The sequence below is a fragment of the Balaenoptera borealis genome (assembly GCF_965194805.1).
Source record: "Balaenoptera borealis genome assembly, chromosome: 3".
In the NCBI taxonomy this organism is placed as follows: domain Eukaryota; kingdom Metazoa; phylum Chordata; class Mammalia; order Artiodactyla; family Balaenopteridae; genus Balaenoptera; species Balaenoptera borealis.
This window is the reverse complement of record NC_138866.1, coordinates 152962091-152989157: the sequence shown is the minus strand read 5'-3', so window position 1 is coordinate 152989157 and position 27067 is coordinate 152962091. Positions and strand designations below refer to the sequence as shown.

Here is a 27067-nt window from a genome sequence, read left to right as displayed (position 1 = left end):
TCCTTCTTGCCTCTTTTACCTGATCGTTTCCACAACTCAAACAGTATATGCATTTGTTTCCTTTTGCTGCATACTGAATTGCCACAAGCCTAGCTGGAAACACACATTTATGACCTGCGGTTCTGTAGTCAGAAGTCTGGGCCTGGTGCAGCTGGGTTTTCTGTCTCAGGCCAAAACCAAGGTATTGCCTGAACCATGTTCTCCTCTGGGGCCTGAGGCCCTGTTCCAAGCTCAGGTGGCTGTGGCAGGATTCTGTTCTTTGTGGTTGTAGGACTGAGGTCCTCTGTTCCTGACAGTCTGCTGTCAGCTGGAGGCCACTCCCAGCCCCTCATGTTCCTTGCCATGAGGCCTTTCTACCTTCAAAGCCAGCAACAGAGAATCTCCCATGCCTCAAATCCCACTCCTGCTTCCAATCTCCCTGACCTCCCTGTCTCTGACCCTAGACCCAGATGAGAGGGCTCATGTGATTGGGTCAGGCTCACTCAGATAATCTTCCCCATCTTAAGGTCAACTGATGTGGCACTTAATTCACATCTGCAAAAGCCCTTCACAGAAACACCTGGGTTGGTGTTGGGCTGACTGGGAGGAGGTGTGGACACCAGGGGTGGGGAGGTGGGGGGCCACGGTGGAATTCTGCCATCACACACGATCACACTGCCGCCTCCCGAGGTTTTGGTCTGGGGTGATGTTGGTTGATCTCCGAGATGTAGGTGTGGACTTGGCTCCCTTTCCTCCTGCCGCCTCTGCCCACGTGGGCATGTCTGGGGGCCCTGTTCCTCCATTAGATCGATGTTCCTTGTTTACAATGATCATTACGGAAATACTGTCTGCAACTGAACCAAGTGGTCAGTGACAATGGACTTTCTTTTGTTCTCTCTGGAGCTCTTGATTATCTTCCGTTTGCTTAGTTTTCTTTCTCCTTACCATTAATCCAACCCCAAACTCTTTGCCAGTTTTCTCAATAGCCTCTCAGGTCACATCAGGTTTTGTGGAAAACATTAACGCTTTTGGCATAGCTCAGCTCCTTGCCTTCTGGGGACATCGTGGGTCTGCCCCTGGCTCCCTGTGGGCAGGATGGTCCATGTGACTAGCTAAGAGCATAAGTGATGTGCATCATTTCTGGGCCAAGCATTTAATTGCCAGACCTTCCTTCTTCCCTCTGCTGTGGTGACTGCCAGTGTTCCAGAGAGGGATTGCTCTGTCCCTCTGGATGCTGGGGTGGGAATGATCATGCCACAGAGCAGAGTGCTCAGCCGACCCTCCAGGTACTGAGAACTAAACTTATGGTATTTGAAGCCACTGAGTTTTGGAACTATTTGTTACTGAAGCATAACTTAGCTGCTCCTGACTGGTACAGAAAACGGTAACCAGGAGTGGGGCATGGCTGCAATAGAAAGAAAGGCATGTGACATTGGCATAAAGGCTGGTCCAGTGGGCAGTAAGGACACTGATTGTGGAGGCTGGAAGGATGGCCATCACATAGCCAGTGGTAGAACGTTGGGTACATTGTCACCTGGGATAACTTAGAAGTTTCAGAGACTAAAGAGACTTGAGAGTGTTCCTCTACCATCAAAGACCAAGAGGCTGAAAGAAGCTGCAATTCAGTTGAGACAAATATGTCTTGTGAGGCCCTTGAGAGTGGCCACTGACAATGAAGCAAGCTGGAATCGAACAGATTAGGTAAGACATTAACTAGAGTTTTGAGGAACTAGTAGGGCAAAAAAAAAACCATGTACAAGCACTAATACAGTTTGTGGCTGGAACTTAAGATGACCCTTCATCTCTAACCTTCTACAGGCTGAAAGCGGGCTGGGGAAACTGCTCAGCCTCCAAGGAGAGCATATTCCCATTGCCCCTCTCCCGCAACATGCAGCCAAGGAGGATGATGGTGGAGGAGGAACCCCGCAAGGTGGAGCAGGGCCCGTAGAACAATTGGGTGGCGGGGGGACTGGGACTATTCACCCAGTCACTCCAGGATGAGGGGCAAAATCTGCCCAGCAGGGTCTCAGAATTGCTAATGGACACTGTCTGCTGGGATCTCCCCCTCCTCCCCTTTCTGAATTGGGCTGTTTGTTGTGTCATTCTGTCCCTTTCCATCACTGAATGCTGAGATTGTGTATTGGAGCTGCGAGTGGGGTGGAGCCGCCTACAGAGGTCCTCGATCTCGAGCAGGATGCTACCTCCCTTGGCCTCGAATCCCTGTTTTCCTTCTCATCTCCGATTTCCCTGTCTCTGGCCCCTAGGTCAGGATTTAAAAGTTTTCCCACCTGGGGAGGGGGACAGTGTATCTTGTGTGAAAGAAGGCATGAGGGACACCTCTGGGTCCCTCTACCATGGCGACCAGCATGTTCTAGACAGAGGCTGCTCCATCAACCTAGGCGTCCCCAGGCGACTCACGATGGATGTGTAGCATGGCCAGAAACAAACCTTTGAGATTTGCAGGTGGTTTGTATTTCGGGACCAGCTTCTCCTGATGGATACAGGGATCCTGTCTATTTCACCTCCTGAAGAAGTGTCCATGGAGCATTTGACCTGCTCCAGCCTGGCCTGGTGGCCCTCTGCACCCCTCCCCTCCCTTCTGCATTGAATGCCTCCTTCCTGGATCACATGCCTTCCTCTCTCTCGGTTGGCTTCTTTATTTTGGTGAAGAATTATCTCTGGTAGCATCCTACCATGAGAAAGAATCCATGGGTAAAATTTTTGAGATCTCATTCATCTCAAAGTACTTGGTTTATATTTCCACTGGGTAAAGACTGGAGAATAACTTTCCTTTAGATTCTCAAGGCTTTGTCTCTCGCCTTCTGGCCCCTGACCATCTCTATGTGACCTACTTCTAATGTCAGGACACTTTGGTCCCCATTATTCTGAACTTCAACAGTGATGTGCCTTGGGGTAGAACTATTTTTTCCCGTTGAGCTCCCTGTGGGCCTTTTCAGTGCATGCTCCTGAGTTTTAGAGATTTTTTTAAGGATGAATTAAATGATGATACCCCCCACTTCCACCTCCCGCCACCCGTGTTTCTCCAATCACTCTTTTGAGGTTCCTATTATTTGATCAATGGACTTTCTGGATGGTCCCCCTTTATTTTTTTCTCTCCTATCTCCCATTTTTGGGGTTCCTTTTGTTCTGCTTTCATAGAGATTTCCTCAACTTTATCTTCCAATCCCTCTCTGGAGGTTTTTTTTTTTCATTTCCGCAACTTTAAATTTCCAAGAACACTTCTTGTTTGTTCTCTGAATGTTTCTTTATATATGGCCTCCCTTCATGGCTTGCCATATTTTCTCTGATGACATTATTGATGACTACGTTGCCATGTACTTCTCTCTGCATAGTCTCTGTTTCCTCCAAGTTGCTTTTAAAAAAATCTATTGGAGCTTTAGGTTTCATGACACAGGCTTTCCTGAGATGCTGGGTCAGCTTCGGCTGCCTGTGAAACCCCGATTAGAAGCTCTGCACACGTTGGGGCTCATTACCTGCGCCCTTCCCTCTAGGATGGTCTGGCTGCTCCCTTGGGTAACCACACGTGTCAGAAAGTTTAGGTGTTCCCCTCAGCCTGGTCTAATGCCCCAGGAAAGACCCTTTCAGCCTCCTGGCTGCGGGCATTCTGAAAACCCAGAAGAGGGGATGGGGCATGGTCTCAGCATCTAACACCTATAGGTTCATTTAACCCCTCTGTTCCTATTATGGCACCTCTGCCCTTAATTGTGAATGGTATCTCTCAGCCCAAGATGTGCCCTTTTACCTTCCTTAGATGACAGACATCCAGTCTTTTATCAGGATGAGGAAGGCAGCACAGATCTGGTGAGAGGATCTGGGCATCTGGGTGCTTCTTAAGCAGACTTTATGCCAGTCATTATCTTAGCCCCCATTCACACCCACATCCAGAGGTGCCTAGTGCCATCCATTGGTGAACCTTCTGGGGACTCCAGAGTTTGTTCTTGGCTTTCCTTCCTGGCTACCGTTTCAAGATTTCGTTTTCTCAGGCCTGCTAAGTATTTTAGCTTCAACAACCGTGTTGCAGTTACTTCTTCCCTTGCTTGCCCCATTCTTGCCAATTTCTGCCTTAGAGCAAGCAAACTTACTGCTGTGTCAGGAGGCTCCAAAAGTCAGAGTCAACACATACCATCAATCCCCCCCCTGCAGCGGAAACCTCAGCCCCCTTTCCAGTCCAGCCTCTTCACTCCAGACACATCCCCATCCACTTGCTCTGGGCTGATCCTCCCTACCCTGCTTTTGTTTATCCTGTTCCTTCCATCTGACACTAGATACTCACCCACCTCATGCATACAGAAGCCACCTCTGTCAAAATCCTCTTAAGCAAGGAAAACACGGGCCGGTGGCTATGGTGAGATTTTCCTCTGGGGAAGAGAACTGTATGTATCTGGAAGATACTCCCATGTGGGACTGGGGTAGTCTGCTGGGCCCTGGGGGCTCCTTCCATAAACAATCATTTATTTATTTATTTTATTTTGTAAAACATTTATTCATTTATTTGGTTGCACCGGGTTTTGGTTGCAGCAGGCGGGCTCCTTAGTTGCGGCATGCATGTGGGATCTAGTTCCCTGACCAGATATCGAACCCGGGCCCCCTGCATTGGAAGCGTGGAGTCTTAACCACTGGACCACCAGGGAAGTCCCCATGAACAATCATTAAAGGCCTGAGAAATAAGCCAAGGGGCTGAGTTTTGCCTCCAGAATGCCACGGGGGCACAGCCAAAATCCTCAGGGAGGCTGCATCCATGCGGAGGCCTGTGGGCTGTTTCGGGCTGTGGATGGGGGTGGGGTATGTGTCAGTGCAGACGACCCTTGACCCAGGCCTGCCTCTCCTCACCCAGGGCAGGTGTCTTGTCCATGGTCAAAGCCAAATGCCTAGAAGGGTGCCTACTCCTAGGTGTGTGCAGGCTGGGGTGTCCCGAGGGATCATGGAGAAAGTGGGGAGATGTGGTACCTTGAAAACTGGGCAGAATCCTGCTGGCTGGAGAGGGATGGGGAGAGGATGGGTGGCTGGGAAGTCAGCGTAGAGCCAGCTCCATCCTTAATGAAGTGACTGATTGTGACATGTGGTGAGACTGCAGGAACATTCTGAATCATTATTTGGTCAGAACACAAATCTCTTAAATGTCATCAACACAGTCTGCCTGGGAGAAGAATGACTACTTCCTGCCAATAGGAGACCGGCTTAAGAGGAACCTGACCCAGCTGGCTGGTACAGAGCCCACCTCTGAATAGCATAATGTGTGGTCTTCCCAGGGGCACGGACTCCACCAGGGAGAGGGAACTTCAGGGTTTTAGTCACAGATACCCAGGGCGCCCAAACGTCCACACCAGTTTACAGGTCACCATGACATGCAACGCAGAATGCCTGTCTCCGTTCCTCCTTAGTGACCTGGAAAGAGATTTTTCTACCCAGGCCCCAAATTAATTCTGTGACAATGGCTGCTATTAATTTTGTGCGCAGAATGACTTTGCCCCACCCACCCCTATTCTCCGGTCCGCAGGGATCCGGTGCCTGGGCTGCCCTCCCTCTCCAGGCTCCCCGCGGGCAGCTGACATGTTTGAACGTCCATTAAGAGCTGCAGACGCCAGCCAGTCTCCCCGGGTCAGGGGTTTGCTGCGATCGGTTCCGGCCTCTACCCTCTACGGTGATGGCCTAGGCCTGTAGCAGAACGGCGGGGGGGCGCCTAGAGAGAGTGAGGGTGAGGGCGCCGGTGAGAGCCAAGGGCAAGTGGGCGGGGCGGGGCAGGGAGCATTTCCTCCGCGAGGCCCGACAGTGGGTGGGTGGGGCGCGGTGGGCGGGGCCCTCACAGCCGGTGGCTTTTGAGGCCTCCCCGGCCGAGGTGGGAGAGGGGCAGCCGGGAGAAGTTGGCAGCGGGCCTGGGGAGGGGAGGCGGAGGAAGGGGCCCTGCGTTCCCTAAGCGGCGGCGCCGACGCCCCGGCACGTAGTTCACTCCTGCGAACACAAGACGCGGTGGACACATCACCCGCGCTGCCAGGCTAACCACCAGCTTGGGGCCAGTCGGGCTCCGGATGACCCGGGCTCAAGGGCAGGGCGGCGCGGCTCGATTCCCGGCCGCCGGACGGTCGGGGAGCTGCGGGTCCCGCCGGCGGGAGCGGCCCCTCCCCACCCGAGACCCCGCTCCCGGCCGGGCAGGGCCGAGCGCCGGACTCAGCAGGGGAGGAGCGTGCAGCGGACGAGCGGTCCGCCTCGCGGCGAGGCCGCCCAAGAACCCGGCTTCGGCGGGGTGCGGCGGGGTTGTTCCGCGCCGGCTGGAGCGGACACGCCTCCTCGCCGGGCACCTCACTCCGCAGAGGAAAGGGAGAAGCGGAGGTGAGCCCCGCAGGGCGAGCTCTCCGCCGCGCCCAGCACAGGCGGGGCTGTAGGGACAAAGGGGCACCCTCCAGAGCGCTTGTCTCCGCGCCGGGGTTCAAGGCTGTCACGGTACAAAAGCTCCGACAGGAAAATACCCCGCGGGGTCCCCGCCGCGGAAGGGAGGGGGCGCGGCCCCGCCCCAGCCCACCGCCCTCGGACGTCGTGCGTCAGCGTGCCCGGCTCCGGGCTCCAATTTCCGCCCCTCCTCCCGCCGGCCAAGGGGGCACGCCCATTGGCACGCGCACGCCCCGAGGCCGGGTGGGCGCCTCTCTCTGTACGGATTGGCCCTGCTGCGAACCCGCGGACCAATGGCGTTCGCCTTTGTCCTCGGCCACGCCTCCTCCCCAGGCGTGGGCGCGTGACCGCCCCATCCCGCCGATGCGCGCTCCGGGATCCCCGCCCCCTCCGCGTGCGCAGCTCCCCGCTGCCGCCGCCGCCGCCTGTAACCTGCGCCGCCAGGATGTGGCTGGGGGCTGACGTCGGGTCCAGATGTGGCCCCGGCCCCGCCCATCCCCGGGGCCGGGCCGCCCACACCGAGCCGCGGCGCGCGCGGCGGCTGTCCCGCCTGCCACAATGCGCGGCGAGGCTGCGGCCGCGACTTGGCGAGGCCGTCCCTAACGTCGCCACTCGGCATCCTTAGGACAGGCCTCCCCTGACGCCCCGCGGGGGCCTCACTCGCCCGCGCCCCCCAGGCGCTCACTCTTCGGTGCCCAGCCAGGCGGGCGCCTCGCAGACGCGGAGCCGCGCGGGTGACGGCAGAGGCGGCTGCGCGCCCAGCCCAGCCCGCGGAGAGGGCGCGCCGCGCCCCCGCCCCCCGCCAGCTCTCCGGAGGCCGTGGGTGCGGATGCGCCGCTGACGACTCGCAGCGACCAGCAGTGCCGCCCGCCCGCCGGCCGGAGCCCGCAGCATGGCAGCCGCCGCCTATGTGGACCACTTCGCCGCCGAGTGCCTCGTGTCCATGTCGAGCCGCGCGGTCGTGCACGGGCCGCGGGAGGGGCCTCAGCCTGGACCCGAGGGTGCGGCCGCTGTCGCCGCCACGCTGCCCCGCGTCGAAGAGCGCCGCGACGGCAAGGACAGCGCCTCGCTCTTCGTAGTGGCGCGGATCCTGGCGGACCTTAACCAACAAGCGCCGGCGCCCGCCCCCGCGGAGCGCAGAGAGGGCGCCGCGGCCCGGAAGGCGAGGACCCCCTGCCGCCTGCCGCCCGCGCCACCACCCGCCCCCGAGCCCGCCTCCCCCGGCGCCGGTGGCGCGGCGGCCGCGCCCCTCAGCCCGGCGTGGAGCGAGCCCGAGCCCGAGCCCGAGGCGGGGCTGGAGCCGGAGCGAGAGCCGGGGCCCGCGGGGAGCGGCGAGCCCGGCCTCAGACAAAGGGGCCGGCGGGGTCGAAGTCGCGCCGATCTCGAGTCCCCGCAGAGAAAGCACAAGTGCCACTACGCGGGCTGCGAGAAAGTTTACGGGAAATCCTCGCACCTCAAGGCGCACCTGAGAACTCACACAGGTCAGTGGGGCGGCCCGGGGCCAGTGCGAGTTACCCGGCCACGCCCCCGGAGCCGCCGGCGGGTAGCGAGGGGAGGTCGGGCCGGGAACGGTCGGGGCCTCGCCCCTTTCCCAGTCGCTTGGGGTTGCGGGCGACATCCCGCGCACCGCGCGAGGCGGGTCCCGGCGCTGGGAGCCGGCGCCCACCCGGCGACCGCGCCCCCGCCGGGCACGCCCCCTCCCCGGGCGCGCTCGGGCGGGGCCGCGGGGGCGATTGTCGTCATCGGGGCCGGGGCCGGGGGCGGGGACCCCGCCCAGGTCGGGGGGGCGCAAGGGCAGGTGCCCGCTAGCTGGGTGGGGGCCGCGGGTGCCGCCCGGGGAGGTGGGCGGCCCGAGAGCCGCGGGGGAGGGGTGTCCTCGCCCGGCCCCTCCCCCGCCGGCCGGGCGCGCGCTCGGGTGGGGAGGGGCCGGCCCGGGCGCGCGGCGGGCGGAGTTCACGCGGGGACAGGGCTGCCTCCAGCCACTCGGCACATTCTTCGCTCTCCTCTTCCTGTAATTTTTCCAGCGCTCTAAGGTTTAATTTGTCGAAACCAGAGCCAGCGGCGGCCGACGCGGGGGGCGGTCCCGGGTCCTCTCCCGCGGCTCTTTGTGGGAGCCCCGCCCATCCGGCCGGCGGGGGCGCGCCGGACTCGAGGGGCTCCTGGGGCCTGCTGCGCTTTCTCCCGAAAGGAGCGCCCTGCCTCCTGCCCGTAGGTCTGCGCCGCCCTCCTCCCCGCCGTGCTCTCACCTGCCGGGGCCGGATGCGGGCAGGCAGCACCTGCACGGGGGCGGGCGGCCGGAGCCGGCAGCCTGGGATCCGCGGACCGCCGCCCGCCCCCGACCCCAGGGCAGCATTTCCCTTCGCGCGAGTCTGGGACTGTGTCGTTGATTCCTCTGTGGTTGTTTATTGTGTTTTAAACACAAAAGTGGAAACAACCTTTTAATGATTAAACAACCTTTTTTCCCCAGTTTGGTTTAAAGAATTGTGTATTTCATTTGAGCTCACGCGAACTCTTCTGGACACTTAGGTCTTCCACCTTTGGGACAGTTTTTAAGCCTTTATACTGTTAACTTCGTGATCGAAGGTTTAGGTTTCTCATTTGTAAAACAGCTCACAAACTGATTACATGACTGATTTAAAAACCGCAGTAGGCTTCAAGAACCTAGAGCTGAAAGGCTTTTTCTCCCGGTACATTTGGAACTGAGTCGGCCCAAGGTCTGCGGGTGTCAGGTACCGCGGATCTCACGACCGCTTCCCCCCGAGGCTGTCCCCGCATTTCTGGTCCCACGCTGTGGGCGCTCAAACCACGTGGCAGGTGGTGGGGTCGCGGGTGAAGGCGGGCCGTTTCTAGGCTGTCTGAGTCAAAGTTCGGGCTGTGTGGACTCTTGAGGGGGGTGGGGACGTTACTGCAAGAGTGGGTGTGGTCGTGGGGGAGGGGCGAAGCTAGGTTTGGAGCCAGGCGGACCCCAAGTACCCGGGCGGGGCCAGCGTTTGGGGTGCGGCTGGGGTTGAGTACCCCGTTGAGGCGAGGCCAGTACTGGGTAGGGAACTTGATTGGAAAACCTTTCTGCAGCCACTTTTACTGTGGCCTTCCACCCGGCAGCACCCGGTAGCCAGCTTCGCGAATTGCGGAGGGACTGGCCCGGGGCGGGGCTCGCCCGGGCCTCCGCCGGGGCATGCTTTCCGGGTTGTCTCAACCCCCCTGGTCCAGGGTCCGTGTGCCCTGCGCAGCACAGGGCAGGATGGCTAGATGCTTGGGTCAGGGGCGCTGGGAACCCACGCCTTCGCAGTGGGGTGGAAGCCAACCTCTCTGGGATGCCTGGAAGCCCAAGGCAGTCAGAAGAGGATGGATCCATACGTTGCCTGCGAAGTGCTATGTTCTGTTCTTAGAGCAGGGAGCTGGCCCCAACCTCCAGGTGTGCAGAAACTCGGAGCTCTACCTCCAGAGCAGTTGCAGACCTCCAAGTCAGGAGTGCACAGGGTTCCCTTGGGGCCCTCGGAAATGCAGATTTCCAGGTCCCAGATGCCGACTGCAGTTTAAGGGGTCCCCCAGGTGAATCTGCTTATGAACCAAGAATCCACCTCTGGTCCAGGGCACCTCCAGGAAGCTCATTTCCAGGCTGAGCCCAGGTGTGCAGAGCATAAGTCACTGGTGTTCATAGAGGGGACAGAGGCAGCCCACAGAAGGGAGAGGAGAGGCAAGTTGGCTGCAGGGGGTGACCGAGAGGTGACCCTGGGAAGACCCGAGCAGCAGACCCTGGTTTGTGGGCTCCCAGAGTGTTCTGCGGTGGGAGGGGTGGTCTTTGCAGGCAGTGGCTCAGGTCATGCCAGGCCTTTCATTAGGGACCCCCCTACCCCCATAGCGATTGTATGGTGGGGAGTGAATACCAAAATGACCTTTAGCCAAGGAGGCAGTTGGCACCTTGCTCTGCCTAGCTTTGTGACCAGGGACTGGTCCCCAGGTCTCCCTGCAGCTTGGTGATGTCTCCCTTGACCACCTGGAAGGTTTGCGGGAAACGAGGGGGAGGGTGGGGTGTGTGTGTGTGTGTGTGTGTGTGTGTGTGTGTGTGTATATATATATATATATATATATATATATATATATATATATGAAATTCCTTTGGGAGTTCCTAGGGTCATCTTTTTTTTTTTTTTTTTTTTTGATGTGGACCATTTTTAAAGTCTTTATTGAATTTGTTACAATATTGCTTCTGTTCTATGTTTTGGTTTTTTGGCTGCGGGGCATGTGGGATCTTAGCTCCCCAACCAGGAATTGAACCCTCACCCCCTGCATTGGAAGGTGAAGTCTTAACCACTGGGCTGCTAGGGAAGTCCCCTAGGGGCATCTGTGACTCTGGGGGAACCTGGGCTTCCTGGCTCTGCTCTGATCTCCCACCCCCACCCCTAACCGACTGCACGCAAAGAGCTGCTGCTTGTCCTGGTTAGCTGTGTGGCCGTGTGGTCCCCCAAAGGTCATCCTAGGAACTCATGACTTTCTGTCACATTTAGGTAACTGTTGACGTTATAGCAAGCTCATGATAAAACAAAACAGACACAAACGTCTTTGCAACTTGAGCCCCTTGTTATTTGGTTGATCGTAACTTCCCAGCCCAGATCTGGGAGGTTTGCTAAGACTCGCTTTGGGGACTGCCTAGACCAGGAGCAGATTTTCTTGGAGACCGAAGGGCTTTGATTTGAAAATTCAAGGACTTAGAGAAGGGAAGCTCTGGATCCCTCTGAGGGCGGACTCCCCGCCCGCCCGCCGCAGCTGGCCAGGTCGCACATATTGGAGGAGGTTCCTACCTGTTGTCCAGGATGGGGCGGGGGGCGGGGGGTGGCTTGGTGAGCACCTAGCAGAGTGGCCCCAGTCTTTCTAGGCAGACATATCACAAATACATTCCTATTTGTTCCCACAAAGGATTGTTTTCAGAATGTCTCTGTGCCCTGTTTTCCCTCCAGCGCTAGTAGCCAAAACCTCTCCTTGCACCCTGGGCTGGGCCGGTCTCAGCAGCTCTGGGGGCCTGGCCAGGAAGGTGGGCACTGTGTTGGACACAGCCCCTCTCTCCTGCAGCCCCAGAGAGATGTTCCTGGCCACCTGGCCCTGTGTGGGGTGGGGTGGAAAGTAGAGTGAGACTTCACTGTCTCAGCCATTTCCTGTGATAATTTGGGGCAGGATTTGTTTGAAATTTACACTGACCCACTGAACGAGGGATTCGATCCCCAGTGAGATTACTGGGGCAAGGATTTAGGTCCCCTCCCCCAACCCGAGCTGTGGCTTTAGAACATGGTTTCTAAGCACACTGCCCGCCTGGACCCCTGGCAGGTGCTCCCCTGGGCAGCTGCGTTGCAAAGGCAGCCTGTCAGAGTGGAGGGTGGCTGGCCGGGATCTCCTTCACCCAGAGCAAACCAAGCTGGCAGAGGGCCAGCACTTTGTCTAGGACACGGCCAGGCCAGCAGCTCCCGCCCCTGCTCGCCCACAGTCCCAGGCTGCCAGTGGGCCAAGTTGTGAAACTCTTCAAAGAGTGCAGAAGCGTGTAGACAGAATGTGCAACCCTCTCCTCCCCCAGCTAACCACTGTTGCCCTTTACTGGTACGTCCCTTTCCAGACCCTTTTCATGGATTTTTCTGTATACACGCAAGCACGTGCATTCACGGAGTAGGTGATTTTAAAACACACATGTAGGACCCACCAAACACATTCCACCGAGGCTTTTGTCCTGTGTGTTTGCTCAGTGAGGCAGCTTCGTTCTTTTTCCTGGCTGCATAGTACTCCAGGGTGCGGCTGTGTGGCTGTACTGTCACTTACCTAGTCTCTTACCTGCTGGAAGCACAGCTGCGCTGCTTTTCTTGTTTGTTTGCTGTTAGAAGCCGTGCAGCAGTAGACTCTGGTGTGTGTCTCGGTGTCCAGCTGGCATTCGTGTGGGATTGAGACCTGGTGGTGGTAGTGACGGGGGCATAGGCAGCATTTAAATGTGTGGTAGAGCTACCTACTATGTTGACTTAAAGGACACATTATGTTTTGAAAGGAAACAGGTTGACAGATCTTGGTCTCCCCAGTGTTAAGGTTCCTGCTGTGTCTCTGGCTGACTTTTTTTTTTTTAACTTCTCCCAGTTCTCCTTTTGTACACGTGAAAGCGTCATATTGAGAACATTTGAAACAAACTCAACAAAACCATTGTTACTCTCGCATCCCTCACGATCGGCTGTCCTACCATCCTGACTCAGTTTACCCGGTAGCCCGCAGCCCCTGCCGCAGTGAGGTGTGCCCCCGGGGGCCTCCTGGCACGGCCTGCACTGGGCGGGGGTTGGGGGGCACCGATGTGATGCCATTTGCTCCCCCCTCCCCTGGCTGAAAGCAGATTTGAGGCCCTCCCTCCTGTGTGAGCACCTGATAGGACCACGCTTCACTTAGCCAGAGGCCCTGTGTGTGTGGCTTCAAGCCTCTTCAAACCAACAGGGTTGGGGGAACCAACAGGGTTGGGGGCCCTGCCCCTTCAGAGAAGGTGCCGCTGAGTCCACTCGTGGCGGCCCACATGCTCTCAGGACCTGTCTGCTCTGACTTGACTCTGAATCCCGGTGGTTGTTTGATTCCTAGACGTGGCATATCAAAAGGGCAAGGGTGAGATACGTTGCTGGTGCTAAAAGCAAGGGAGGAAGCAAACCAAAGGGTTATTCACACGCACACATGTGTGTTTAAATATATAACTTGAGAAACCCCACAAAACCCCACAGCACTAGAGCAGACCCAGGGCATCTGCAGAGGCTGTGAGGTCCTCCCTGCCGTCCCTGGGGCCTGCGCTCTGTGACACCTGACCTTCCCAACAGAGATCTGGAGCTCTCAGGGCACTGTTAAGGTGTGTCTGGTTTGTGCTCTAAGAAGGCAGTGAAAATAGTTTTTAAAATAAAAACTTATAGAATGATGCACTCAGTGCTCATGCTGTGTCCTGCACATCCACGCGGCTTGCCAGGGGCTGGGCCTTCAATTTGCAGTACTTTCCAGTACGCTGTTTCATCTTCACAAGGACCCTATGGAACAGGCACTGTAATTATTACTAGTTTTTAGATAAGGACACTCAGGGTTAGACGGGTTAAGAAATATGCTAGAGGTTGCACAACAGATGAGGGTGGAGCCTCCCCGCTTTGGGGTGTGGGTGTGCCCATCCCGACCGGGTTCCAGGGGACGGTGGATGAGCAGGGCCTCAGGTTGTTAGAAGCCCAAGTGCCCCTCGCACACCGTTTCCCCCAAAAATTCTCATTACTTCTGAAACGTAAAGGGGGATTGTACGATGAACATTCAAATACTCTTCTTCTCGAGTCATTAGTTAATATTCTGTCACACTTTTAGAAAATCCTTTCTTCCCTCTTTCCCACTTTCTCTCCCTAAATATTATGTTTTCTCTCTCCCCTGCCTCTCATCTCTCTAAATGTTCCACATTGTCTAACATACAGTCCATACTCAGTTTCCCTAGTGACCCTCCCAGGTGGCCCATACAGGAGCCGGGATGCGGTTAATCACACATTGCATTTGGTTGTCCTAATTCTTTAGTGTCCCTCAATCTGACACTAAGGGACACTAGTGTGCCCCCCCCCCCATCTTTTGGTCTTTGGTGCATTGGCATTTTAGGGATCCAAGCCAGTTGTCTTGTAGGACGATCCCACAATCTGCATTGGTCTTGTTTCCTCACGATTAGATCCACTTTAAACAATCTTCGGTCAAAACTACAACGCAGGTGATGCTGGGCCCTCTGTGCACCACAGTGCTGGATCGTGGGTGAAGGGGAGCCTGCCAGGCTCCTCCGCTGTACAGGGCTGTTCTCTTCTTGACAATAAGTGACACTCTGAGACCGTGGCTTTCCAGAGGGCCAGGGCGCTGCTGGTCCTTCGTGGAGCCAGGTACCGTGCTGGGGCGCCGTCTGCTCACCTTTATTCAGCCCCTTCTGCCCAGTCCACCTGCCAGGCTTCTGTTCATCCTCCAGTGTCCTTGACTGGACAGGTGCTGGGTTTTTCAGGTTTGTTGTTGCAAGTCTTTTTAAAGTAAAAGGGCAGCTCAAGAGAGTCTTAGGAGCTCCTTCCCCCAAACAAACCAGATCCCCTGATTTTACGTTGAATCAGATGTTTCCAGATGGTATTTGTAGCAGCTCAGGAGGTGTTCGTGGGCATGTTCTTCTCGGTCAGCCCACCCACACCTCGGCTCTGTGCCTACTGGTGACCTGTCTCCCAGGCCTGGGCGGGTGGGGCCTGCAGCCGGTGACACACTTAATGTCCTGGTGGGTCTCAATATGCTTTCCAGAAAAAACCCAAATATGGATCTAAGTCCACACACCTGAGCCTGTTTTCCTTTCCTTTCACAGCCCCAAATGGGATTATTTTCTTGAGAAGTCAAATGTCCCGTCAAGATGGGAACAAACTTCTGAGTGTTCGCCCAGCCTGGCGGGTCAGAAGCAGCTGCTGCAGTGTGACTGGGATGGGGCAGTGGGGACAGAGGCCCCCAGAGCTGAGCGCTGGGCTCAGAAGGCCTTGGCCGCTGCCCTGGGCCAATACAATGGAGGCTGGAACTCTGACTTTTTACCCTGCAGGCAGTGATTTGACACGAGGTACTTAACATAGGACAGAAGGACTCCTCACCCAACCCCGAGTTCTGCCACTTGGCTGACACACACACACACACACACACACACACACACACACACACACACACACACACACACACACACACACACACACACACACACACACACACACACACACACACACACACACACACACACACACACACACACACACACACACACACACACTACCCTGTCTGTTGTGGCTGACCTGAGCATCCAAGGCTGGAGCGTGTTTCTGTGGAACCCATGACTCCCAGTTCCATGGTCAGTTTTACACATAGGGGCCCACCCTCCCCCCCAGCGTAGAGGTCCTGCAGTGAGGAGGCTGCGTCCCCTCGCTCCTCTGGTGGCTGGGCTCTGCCGTGTCCTCCACCTGCTCCCGGTCCCCTGCCAACCCGGGTGGGCTGGGGCATCCTCCCCGTTCGCCACGGGCCTCGTGTGCGTGGTGCGGGCGGCCTGGCCCAGTGCGGCGTCTGCGCTGACATCGTTCTGAACGCACAGCACAGGGCACGCTCCAGGTTTTTACTGTGGTGTGTGTGCGGGGGGCGGAGGTGGGGGATCTGTTTATTGTTCTCCTTTTTTGAAGTTCATCACGCAAAAAACACTTGCTCACCAGGAACTTGGCCGCACTCTGTGGCCACTGGCCAGCCTGTCCCAAGGTGACCTGTTCGGAAAAGTGCTGAGACTTGATGCCTCAGTTTAAATGTCCCTGCGCTGCTGTCACAGGGGCGTGGCCTGCCTGCACAGATGGGCGACCCCGTGGTCCCCGAGCACAGGGCCCAGGCCTGTCTCCTGGAGCCAGAGCCCAGGGCGCGTCGTGTGAGAGCTTTGCAAGTTGGCAGTCACTCACCAGAGAGCGAGTGGCTCTGCCTGTGTCAGGCTCCTGCCTCGGAAGGGGCTTCTGGCGCAGGCCTTTGTCCTGCAGACGTGGCCAGTGGGAAGGAAGCTCAGGTGTGGAAGAGGGTGAAGCGGGCTCAGGAGCTCAGGGGGCTTCCTGACCCCACCCGGGGCGGGGCCCCAGCAGGGTGCCGGCTGGGCAGCCTGGCAGGGACCTGGGGCCCGGTATGGGGCTCCTCATGCCCTTGGGTTAAGTTGACCCGAGGTCATTCTCCTCCAGTGGGAGCAGTACAGGAATTTCCTCCTCCTGTAAATTCCTTCTCTGAGCTTTTCACTTGTTTTTAACTCTCTTTTATTGTATAAATGCTCACTAATAAAAAAAAAAAAAAGGATAAAGAACTTGTTTGGGGGACAGAGGAAGAAGCTAAAGTTAATGGCAGATCAAGAATAGAGGTTTTTGCAAGAAAGTGTTGGGAAAGAGAGGAACCAGAAAAGGCGCACACAAGCCTCAGCACTCAGCCCACTAGGAGGGGCGGAGCGGGGCCCAGGGGCCCAGGCGTGTCCTTGGTGGGGAGTGGTGTTTTGCCTGGGCCTTTGGCTGGCTGAGTTGCTCAAAACCAAGTCTGAGATCAGGGAGAGGGTCTGGGAGGGGCGGGGTTAGCACCGTGGGTGCTCTCTTATCAGCAACAAACCTCACAGGTTTTCACTGGAGGAGGGACAGTGAGTGTGAATGAGTCACGTCGTTGCCACTAATACTGTCACTGAGTGATGGGCAGTCTGGCTACTTAGGAGCCCCACGTGCTTCCCTAACTTCTGCCCATTGTCCTCCATCCCCAACCGGCCACTCTGGTTTGCCCACTGGTCGTGGGTGGTCCTCTCCCACTGGGCATGCTGAGTGAGCACGGCAGGGCGGCGGGACTCAGGCGGTGTAGACGCCATCCACAGGTCCCCTCCACCCATCACTGAGGTCTCACCCGAGTCCCACTCTGGAAGGATTTCCCCGTGTTTGTTCATCAGTTGCCATTTTTGTCACTTAGCACAGGCGTTGTGGTGTTAGGAGGCCCCCAGGGACTCCAGCTCCTGCAGCCCTGGGTGCCAAGGGTGGTCCCCCAGGTTTCCTTGTCTTTTCCAGAGTGCTCTCTCTGGGCGGCTTGCATGGCAAATCCTGTTTTCTAAAGTTGCCTTGGGAATTCCCTGGCAGTCCAGTGGTTAGGGCTCTGCACTTCCATTGTAGGGGGCATGGGTTCGGTCCCTGGTTGAAGAACTAAGATCCCGCATGCTGTGCGGCACAGCCAAAAAATTTTAAAAAATAAAGTTGCCTTGTTGCTTGGCCTAAGGCACCGGGGATATTCCCCCAGGAGAGTCTGAGGGCCTTCGCAGGATGCCATCTTTTACAATGATGAAATGTCTTTTAGCATTTTCTCCGAGCCCTCTTCGAGGTGGGGCCCTGAGCGTTCACAGCATAGGCCTCATGCTGTTGTGTTGGCGATCAGGGTGGTTGCCCTAAGTTACTGTCAGGCCTCTGGGGTTTACAGGAAATTCAGCTTTGGCTTCTTACAGGTGCTGATTTGAAGCTGTCCTTCCCTGATACTGGGCTGGGTGTTACATGCTAGCATCCTGCTTTGGACAGGTTGCATCAGTCTTAAGTTCACTCACTTTAGCCTTTGGAAAATGTCACCCTTTCTCTCCCTTTCCCTGATCGTCTCCCTGACTCTTGAACCAAGTGTTTTAACTCCTTCCCATATTCAGCTCCTCCCGTCACGTGTTCAGCACTGCACGGGGCCTCGGGAGGCAGACACGTGTGTGCACGTGTGTGTGTGCGAGCATGCGTACCAAAGCTCAGGACAGTTGTTTCTGTGGAAGGAAGCCCGTCGGGAGGCCTCTGGCCAGGTGGCTCCTGCTGCAGCACGCAGGGGGGTTGTCATGCCGAGGCTTGCCCTGCAGGAGCAGGAGGAAGGCGCAGTGTGTGTCCAGCTGAGGCTATAGGGGCAGCGCTGGCCTTAGGGTGGAGCGGGCACCCTGGAGTCGAGCTGGAGGTTGTGAATTCCCGGGCCCCGGTGGGGTACTTGTTCTGGGGCCATTCTGCCCTCGATCGGGGCCAGCAGCCTGGCATGGGGGTCTGGCTGTGGCTGGCCCGACGGACCTGAGCTGAGCTCTGTGGCTGCCCAGCGGAGGGTGCAGCCTGGTCCTCACATTTCCTCCTCCCTGCCCCTCCTCCCCCTCCTCCTTTCCTTCCTCCTCCTCCTCCCCTTCTCCCTCCACCCCCCTCCCTCCTCCTCTCCTCACACCTGGGCTCTAAGCACATTTTTAATCTGCCCTCAGGGGTTTCCAGTCCTCGGGACAGGGGAGGGTCGGTGTGCTGGGGAGCAGGTCCCAGGAGGCTGGGGAGACCTGGAGACACCTCTCCTTTGTTCTGTGGCCTGGCTCAGCCCTGGAGACCAACCGGCAGAGGTCTGGGGTGGGGCTGTGGCTTCCTCCTCTGTCCTCTGGGCCCCTGGGGACACCCTGGCGGCCCTTCCTGTGGGGTGTTAGAGGCAGTGGCCTAGCTGTTCCTGGTAGGTCAGCATCCTCCCACACAGCAGAGGGAGAGGTAAACACTGGGTCCCCTTGGCAACCGGCTGAGCCGGGGCTCAAAGTACTTGTGGCAAGAGAAGCTCTCGTTGTCTCATGTTTCTAGGATGGGCTTCTATTTTGATTTTTTTTTTTTCTTTAATTAGCTGGAGTGACTAAGATACCAAGATGCCTGACCTGGTTCCTAGAATTTCTTAATAAACATTTATATTCCCTTTACAGGAGGCATGTTTCTTGCAGTGATTCATGGGCATTTTCTTTTAAACTGTGGAGAGGCCCTGGCATGGCAGGGCGGGGGTGGCACAAAGGGCCCCCACTGCTGACAGCTGGCACGGTCGCAGGCCGGGGCGCTGGCAGGGTCGCGGCCCGGGAGTGCTCGCGTAAACACTGCCCCAGGATTGTGTTGACTTGGAGGTTGATGACACTCCATCGAGAGTTTTCGGGAGGTGCCTCTCTCATCTCAGGATGTTCAGAGCCCCGTAACAAGCGTCCAGAAGTCTGTCTGAGCCCAAGCCACGCTCTCCCCACCAGATGCCAAGTTCTCCTGGGAGGCCAAGGTATGAACTAGTTTACACCTTGGTACAAGATGACACTTTGGTGTTTGATGTTAAGCCCTAACTGCTCTCGTAGGTGGCTAGGCTGGATGTCCCATCTCAGTGGGAGTGCCTGAGAGGGTCCGGGCCAGGACGGGGGCCCCTCTCTGTGGGTGAGACTCAGCGGCAGGCCTTGCCCTTTACCTGGGGCTGCCTTGGGCTGCCCTGCTCCATCCACCTGTGAATTAGCTCCTGCAGAGGCGCCTGCCCCCGTCGAGGAGGTGCCAGGTGAGTCTACGAGAAAGCTGACCTCACCGATTTTATCATGAGTGGAGCCGACCCAGGAGGCCGTCTGCAGAGGCACGGCAGGTTTGTGTCCAGGGGCCCGTCTTCACGGTGGGTGTGCAGGCCCCTTGGCTCCCTACCCTCGGCACAGACATGGCTGCCCCATGGGCCCCCACTCCGGCCTCCCTGTCGACCCCACGCGTGTAGCTGCGTGGGAAGCAGCTCCCTGCGGAGGGGTCTGTTGGGGTCACCAGGGGCAGGGTGTCAGGGGTTCTGTCTGGTGCCCGGTGCCCGGTGCCCTGTGCCCTTTGTAAGTCCTGACCATCTGGACTTTGGACTTGGAGTCCCGTGCTGTTGCTGCTTCTCGTCCCGGGCTCACGGAAGCTTGACTCCACGTGTGCTGTGTCTTAGTAACCTTGGTCAGGGGCCTCTCAGTGTTTTGTTTTTATCAGAGAAAGGTCTTTTTGTCTGATTGTGCATAGTCATTTAAACAGAGGCAAAGTGCAGTATTGCTGAGGACGCCTGGCCTTGGTGGGAGAACAGATGGAGTCTGGCTCCAGCTTCTCAGCTGTGAAGCAGGTTGGGCATGCTGACCTCTGTCCTCTGAGAGTGTGTGCAAGGCACCCATTGGGAGGTGTGTGTTTGTGTGTGGGGGGTGTGTGTAGGGGGTGTATGTGTGTATATGTAGTGTGTGTTGTGTGCATGTGTGTATATGAGTGTGTGTGGTGTGTGTGTCTGTGTTTAACCTGTGGGAGCAGAATTTCACCCACTGCAGTGTTGCTTATGGGTACCTGAATGGACAGACAGTTCTGCTGACTTCTCTTTTGGAAAGAAACAGATGATTCAGAACCACTTTTTTGAAGCAGGTGCCAGCTCATGTCTCAGGGCCTCCTGGAGCTGCCCTGTGGCTCTGCATGTGGGTGAGCTGTGTCCCAGCCTCAGCTCCCACCTGTCAAGTGCCGGTCCGTCCTGGGCCACAGAAAGGCAGTGCAGACAGCGTGGCTCCCAAGTCCTGTTGCTGTGGAAACCCGCTGCCCAAAGGCTGTGCTTAGGCTAGGGAGTGGTGCCCATGCAGGTGAGCCTCATTTGTTACCAGGTACCAGCTGCTCGGCCCTGGCCACACTCTTTTAAAGACAGAAGCCGCCGAACTGGAACCTTTTTTTTTTTCTAAATAATTAATTTTTGGCTGCGTTGGGTTTTCGTTGTTGCGCGTGGGCTTTCTGTAGTTGCGGCAAGCAGGGGCTACTCTTCATTGCAGCGTGCGGGCTTCTCATTGTAGTGGCTTCTCTTGGTGTGGAGCATGGGCTCTAGGCGTGTGGGCCTCAGTAGTTGTGGCTTGTGGGCTCTAGAGCGCAGGTTCAGTTGTTGTGGCGCACAGCTTGTGGGACTTAGTTGCTCCGCGGCATGTGGGATCTTCCCAGACCAGGGCTCGAACTTGTGTCCCCTGCGTTGGCAGGAGGATTCTTAACCACTGCACCACCAGGGAAGTCCCTGAACTGGAACCTTGAGGTGACAACCCAGGTCTCCGTCCCCAGAACAGCTCTGGGTGTGCCTGCGGCCTGGGGTAGAAGCAGGGGTGGCGCCCTCCACCTCCTCTCTGCTGGGCATCACTGGTCTCTACCGTCTCATGGTGATGAGTGGCTATGTCATTCCTGCCAGATGACTCCACCCGGATGGATGGGGCGCTCTGGGTGGGGCTTCCAGAAGCCGGCCGTCGTTGGGAGAGGTGCCCACCTCGGGGAGGCCCCAGCTCCTTGATGGCTTTCGTGACTGGCAGCCTCTTCAGTTGGAAGGCTAGAGATCTTGTTTGCAGTGGAAGCGGCCCCTTAAGGTAGAGAGCACCTGTCTCCGCGGCCAGGGGATCCCGCTCAGGACTGACAGTCGCTGTTTGACGGCTTCCTGGGCTGCTGGTCTCAGCAGCATCCCGCCTCTTGTTTGCAGGGGTAATTGCTCTCAGGAGCTTAGGGCCATCTGCGGATTTTTTCCCCCTTTCTTCTCTCTCTTTTGGGCCACGGTTTTATGTTTTCAGATACGAGAATTGTTTCCTAGAGGGAAGCACGAAAGCACTCTTGAGGCTGGCTTTTCAGCTGTGGAACCACACAGTTCGTGCCCCTTTCCTGCTAGGTTTTCACCCTCGCATAAGTGCGTTTGGCATCAAGATGCTTCCTGTGTGGTCTGAGGGGACAACGTTGAAGGAGTATGAGAGCTGAGGGCCTGTATCCTGAGGTGACACCTGGGCACCAGTGTGGCTGTCCTTCCTCTGTCCTGGCATCTCGTTTCAGAGGACATTTGTGAGTGCCCCAGTGGGGCAGGGGCTGTTCCAGGGGTTTGCTCGAACGGAGGACGGTGCCGAGGACCTGCGTCCCTCCCCTGCTCGTGTGGGCTGGAGTGACCAGGCCCTCGGTGTGGAGAGGCCCCTGAGCCTGGCGTACCCAGCACTCCTGTAGCTTTGTACCTGCAAGGCCTCACCCTGCTCTGCCACACCCAGCGACACCTGAGCCCCTCCCCACCCCTGCCCTCAGGATGCTCACCTGCTTGGGAAGGCAAGGAGGCGCGAGTGGGGTCCAGCCTTGTGTGGGGACCACAGTGGGAAGGCGCTTCTGCCCTCGGCGTGTGCCCACCTGTGCCGGTAGCACCCTGGGCCACAGTGATGCCGACCGGGATTCATGTGTTAGGGTATGATTTCCAAGCACAGGAAATGACCAGGGAGGGTTTTTTGCTCACGTGGCCCAGAGCTGTTAAGAGCTGGCCAGCCAGGTCTTGGGATGCTCTCTGGTTTGCAGGCTCCAGCGGTGGCCCCTGCTGACCCCGTGGAGGATGGAGTCTCGCAAAGCCTGGGGCGGATGGCCCGAGGGTGCCTTGGCTCCCAGGCCAGGACTGGTGTCTCTTGGTCCTGGTTCCTGGATCGTGTGGGGAGGTGTCTGCTTTTCCATCTTCCTTGGGGGCAGAGTTGTCCCTCAGGGGCCCCTCCCTGCCTGCTGTGCCTGGTGCCTTCGTGGTCGGAGCCTGTCAGTCCTGCCCCAGAGGCAGGCCTCGCGCCCCCGCCTCCTGTGCACACGGGGACGCCGGTTTGTCCTGACATCTGGTCCACCCCCCAACTCCTGCCCCAGGACTGGGGGTCAGCAGAGTGGTTTCCTGAGCGTCTTCATCACTGCCCTCGCCCCCATTTTCAGGCCAGGGCCGTAGCGCAGACGTGTCCTGTAAGTCCAGCTGGGGTGCTGGGAGCAGGCTGGGAACGGGCCGCAGCCGGGCGCTCGGTATTTGGGGTGGCCTGCCCCTGCCCCACCGATGTGGGCCTGGCTCATGGGGGGTCACCCCCTGCTCGGGAGCTGGGCTGAGGGCCCTGTTTCCACCGGTGAGAAGGGAGAGCTCCGGGAGGCCTGGGCTGTCCTTCAACACTCCTCCCTGAGGCCAAACGCCAGGGTCACAGGATCTGTCCTAAGAATGTGCAGAATGAGTCCTGGTTCTGAGGCTTACAGATTTTTTTCCCTAAAAGCAGTAGAACCTTTCTGTCAGCACATCTCAGTGGTTTCCAGGGCAGTAAGGAGCGGGAAGGATGGCCAGCAGGGGTGGGGCGGGAGGGGCTGTGGCCAGGGCCCCTCTGTGCTCCTGGAGGGTAGTGCCGGCCACCCCAAGGCTGGGGCAGGGTCCTGCCTCTACATGGCGGGCCGAGGTCCAGCCCCCGAGGCCGTAGGCTGGGTGCCCCGAAGCTTGGGGCCAGGCCGGGGAGTTGGGGCCTGTGGTCTGGGGCAGGTGCTTCCTCTCGGGCCTTTCTCAGGCTTGTGGTCGAGGAGGCAGTGATGGGACCCGGGCCACACTGAGGGGCAGAGTGGGCCGGCCAGGAGGCACGTGAGGTCACACGCTCTCGGGCAGTGGGGTCCCGGGCCCCGCTGCAGCCCGGCCCAGGAGCACTGGGCTGTCGAGGGGAGAGAAGGGCTGCGGGTCAAGGTGACAGGGCCGGGGCTGGGGGCTGGCCTGGTCAGTGGCCCACACGGACCCACGTGTGCAGCTGTGTTTGTGGGGTGCCTGGACAGTGCCGGGGCGGGGGGCGGTGGGGTGGTTCTTCACTGTCCCCTGAGTGCCACCGAGACCCTGCCTGTGGCTGGCATTTCTGTCCCTAGAGGACTTGGTGCTGCAAGGCCAGCGCCATGCAACCCTGTCCCTGTGAGCTGCCCTGGGCCTGGGAGGCCTGCACCCCTCCCCGAACACCCCCCCCACCACCACTGTGGGGCCCTGTGCACAGCGTGTGTTGAGGGCACCCTGGGGTGAAAGGAGGCACTGAGTGAGGGTGAGGAGTGGGTGGGGTCTCGAAAGGCGGAGAGCTGAGCTGCTCCTGCTGCCCTGGCCCCTTCACCGGCGACAGTGGGAGGCCTGATGTCCCCGCTGGGCAGCACCCTCCTGGCCTGTGGATGTCGCTGCCGTGAGGCCGAGCTGAGTCCCCGCAGCAGGTGCGGGTTGGCGCCTCCCAACACAGGAGACCGCTGACCCAGGGCGCCCGCTCAGCTGGCTGGTGGCAGGTCTCCATGTTTTATCCACACCTTCCCATGTATGACTGGGAGCCCTCCTGGGTGGGCCTCAGCCCCCACTGGCTCGTCGCCTCTCCTACCCCGTGGGTGAAGTCTGTGGTCCCCGACTCTGATCCCAGTTCTAGGGGAAGGGCGTCGGAGGACAGGCTTTTCTCGTGCGTCCCGAGCACCCGAGTGTGCCCACGAGCCCCAGTCCTGGCAAAGGCCCCAGCCGCCTGGCACCCGAGTGAGCCTCCAGCCTGTCTGTCTCCACGGGAACCCGTCCTACACAGGACACCAGGTCGATGATCTGGGCTCCACTGCTTCTGGGAAGATCACCCATCTGTGGTTGCAGAAAGTATCCTCTTCCTTTTCCTGATCTCTCCACCCCACCCCGCCACCACACACACACACACACACACACACACTCCCTCTCTCTCTCTCTCTCTCTCTCAGCTCCGTGCGCCTCCTTAGCACCAGCTGCCTTTCCTCCCGGGCTGGTCCCCATCCCCTTGGTGAGAAGTAAGACGGACGTGCTCAGGACTCCTCCCCGTGCCACCATCCACATTCAGTCATCCCTGGGCCACCGTCCCCAGCTGCAGCCTGGCTCCACTCATCTCCCTGGGCCCGGTCCTGCTGGAGCCCCACTGCCACCTCTTCCTTCTCCCTCTTCGTACCTGGACCTCGGCCTCTCGGCCTCGGGGGCTTCCAGGCCAGGGGCAAGCCCTGCCACCCTCACCCCAGCCTCTGCTCTAGGGAGGGGCTCCCATGAGGTGATACCCACATTGTCACAGCGGCTAACTTCCACGCCTCCTCTTTCAAAGGCATCACCTTCAACTGAAGAAGAAATGAAAGCATCACCTGTTCTCCGAGCCTTTCAGTTTGCAGACAAGGCTGGCCCGGGCCCCCGGTCGTCGGCCCATGTGGTCAGTCCATGGGTGGGCTGGTGGCCCTGTGGCGCCGGCTTCCCCACCCACTGCGCCACAGCCCCTGCCATCGGACGGGAGCAGTGGGTTGGGTGGCCATCAGGAGAGGGGCTTGGGGGGGGTGCACAGGGGCCCTGCCTGCCTGTTGGCCTTCAGCCAGGGCTGTGGTGGGCCAGGTCTGTGACGGGGCCACACTCAGGAGGTAGGAGTGCTCAGGGGATAAGAAACCGCTCAGGGAGGCACGGAGCTGGGGCTCAGTGTCTCCCCAGCATCACAGGCATCCCCCCAGAGCTCCTCTGGCAGCACCAAGGCTCCCGAGGAGAAGGCTCCTGTGCTGAGGCCACCCTGGGCTGGCGGAGGTTTGGGAAGCGCCATTCTTGGTGCTTGTGGGTGGGGAGAGGGGAAGGGGGGGTCTTTCCAAAGCTATGAGCCAGGTTCCTGTAAGTTCCTGTAAGGGAGGAGGGCTTGGGGGTGGACTCTGGGGGGTGTGGGAGCAGAGAGGCACCGCCCAGCCACTGGGGCCGGGGGGGCGGGGTGGTGTGCAAAGGGCAAGTCAGAGGGGCCCCTCCGGAGGCAGGTCTGGGCTGGAGGGGTGTTGCCTTGGTGATGAGAGCCAGGCCCAGAGTGTGGGCATCCAGGGGTCGTGAGGGATGGTGGGAAGGGGAGTCCTGTGCAGGCTCCTTACCAGCAGGGTCTGGCTGGGGGCACCAAGGGAGGGGAGAGAAGGGGGGCAGGGGCGGAGCGGCATGACTCAGGAGGCCAGAAGAAGAAAGGAGAAGTGGGTGTCACGGTGCTCTTCGTGTCCCCCGGCTTCTGGGCCTCAGGACTGCATGTGTGCCCCTCCCCTCCATGGGCATCTTTGGGGGAATGCACAGCCCCCGCCCAGGAGGAGGGAAGGTGTGTTTCCAGCAGCCCTCCTCATGCTCGAGTGCTTGCAGCCGGGCTTTCCTGACGGCTCCCCGCGGTCAGCCTCAGCTCTGATGGCTTCCTCCTCCTCTTGCTGGGCGCCCCTTGTCTACTTCTGAAGGCAAGACCCAAACCCTGGGTTTCTCTGCTGGTGAGGAAAGTGAACAGCGCACAGGGCTTGGCAGGATGTCAGGCTGCCCACGGGAGGGAAGAGAAGAGGATTCGGCGAAGCACACTGGAGTGGCTGGTGGCCTCTGCTACCCCCTCCGACTTGGTTTTGCGCTAAAGTGACAGCAGAACCCAAGGGTTTGGCTGTGTCAGCCCAGCCCTCGTGCTCTCTGGGAGGAGGAGGGCCACGCATGGCACACGTGCACACATGTTCTTATTGAAAATGATATGTTAACTGCAAATGATTTGGGAAATTTTAGAAAAGCTCAAAAAAGAGAGGTTATGTGGCACCCAGTTGTACCTCCCAGAGCAGTTGCTTGGCCCTGTCCTTTACCCTTGGGGGACAGTTCACCGGTGTTCAGCCCCAGAAGCCCTCCGGGCGCCCGAGCCTGGCCGCGAGGTCACAGCCGCACAGCCACCTGCCCAGACATGACTGCTCGCCAGCCTCCACGCCTTGGGCTCTGCTTTGCAGCCGTGGTGGCCGCCGTGGGCTGTTTGTGGAGGCCTGCGTTCTGTCTAGAACTGAAGTGCAGCTGTGGGGAGGAGTGGGGGCCTACCACCCACCCACAGGGGCTTTGGAGCATCACAGTGTGCGACTGTCATTCCGCCGGGGGCGTCCCGGGACCCATGGAAGTGCTGCTGCCCCGAGCTCTCCAGGCACCCGCCCGCGGTCCTGACCCGGGCACTCCGTTGTTCCCAGAGCAGCTCCTGCCCGGCCCCTGTGGGAAGTGTGTGCCCATGGGGCTGCGGCGGGAGGAGTAGCCCTCCGGTCGGTTGAGCGGCTGTCGTCCAGGGGGCCGGGGATTTCGGGCGTGCTTGCCTTGTGTTTGCCCAGCCCTGGACCCCGGTCTCTGGGCCTGGCCGGTGTCAGCCTGTCAGCCCTGGTTGGCCACCTCTGCTCTGAGGCTTGCCCTGGCCTCTTGCCGCGTGAGCCTGCGGGGGTGCCCACCAGGTGGCTGAGGAGGAGATGGGGGCCCACCGGGAGGATGGGAGTCAGAAGTGCGGGTGGCAGGAGGGGGCTTCAGTCCCTCCAGGCTGCTTCCCGACCCTCTCTTGGGCCTGTGGGGCTCGCTGGGGTCACAGCTTCCGGCGCCTCTCCAGCCAGTGTGAGGTTGGGTGTGAATTAACTAAAGCAGACAAGGTCGAGCGTCCCTAGAATTCCATAAAGCCAGACGGCAGAATCAGCAGTCAGCCGTGTGTCCTTGGCTGAACCAGAAGCACTAGGAGAGTTGCCGAAGCCACCAAGTCCTGGGAGAAGCCGTCACAGAAGTTGTGGCCATTCCTCTGGACGGTGTGGCTCTTCTCTACTGTGTGAGGCCCTTCGGAGGGTCCCAGAGTCCC

General features: G+C 58.6%; 1 protein-coding gene across 4 annotated transcripts in view; it reads left to right on the top strand.

Moving 5' to 3' along the window:
• Positions 1-6395: 6395 nt before the first annotated feature.
• Positions 6396-27067, top strand: part of KLF13 (KLF transcription factor 13) — a 46294-nt gene continuing 25622 nt past the window's right edge. For 3 of the 4 annotated variants that reach the window (XR_014243356.1, XR_014243357.1, XM_082387707.1), the window contains exon 1: positions 6766-7865. Coding sequence is in view for 2 of the 4 variants with exons in the window: in XM_082387707.1 (XP_082243833.1) it covers positions 7277-7865 (589 nt within the window). In the remaining 2 variants the exon portion in view is untranslated. Of the gene's footprint in view, positions 7866-14734; positions 15081-27067 lie in introns of those variants that run through there. The other variant, XM_082387708.1, reaches the window with a different exon arrangement.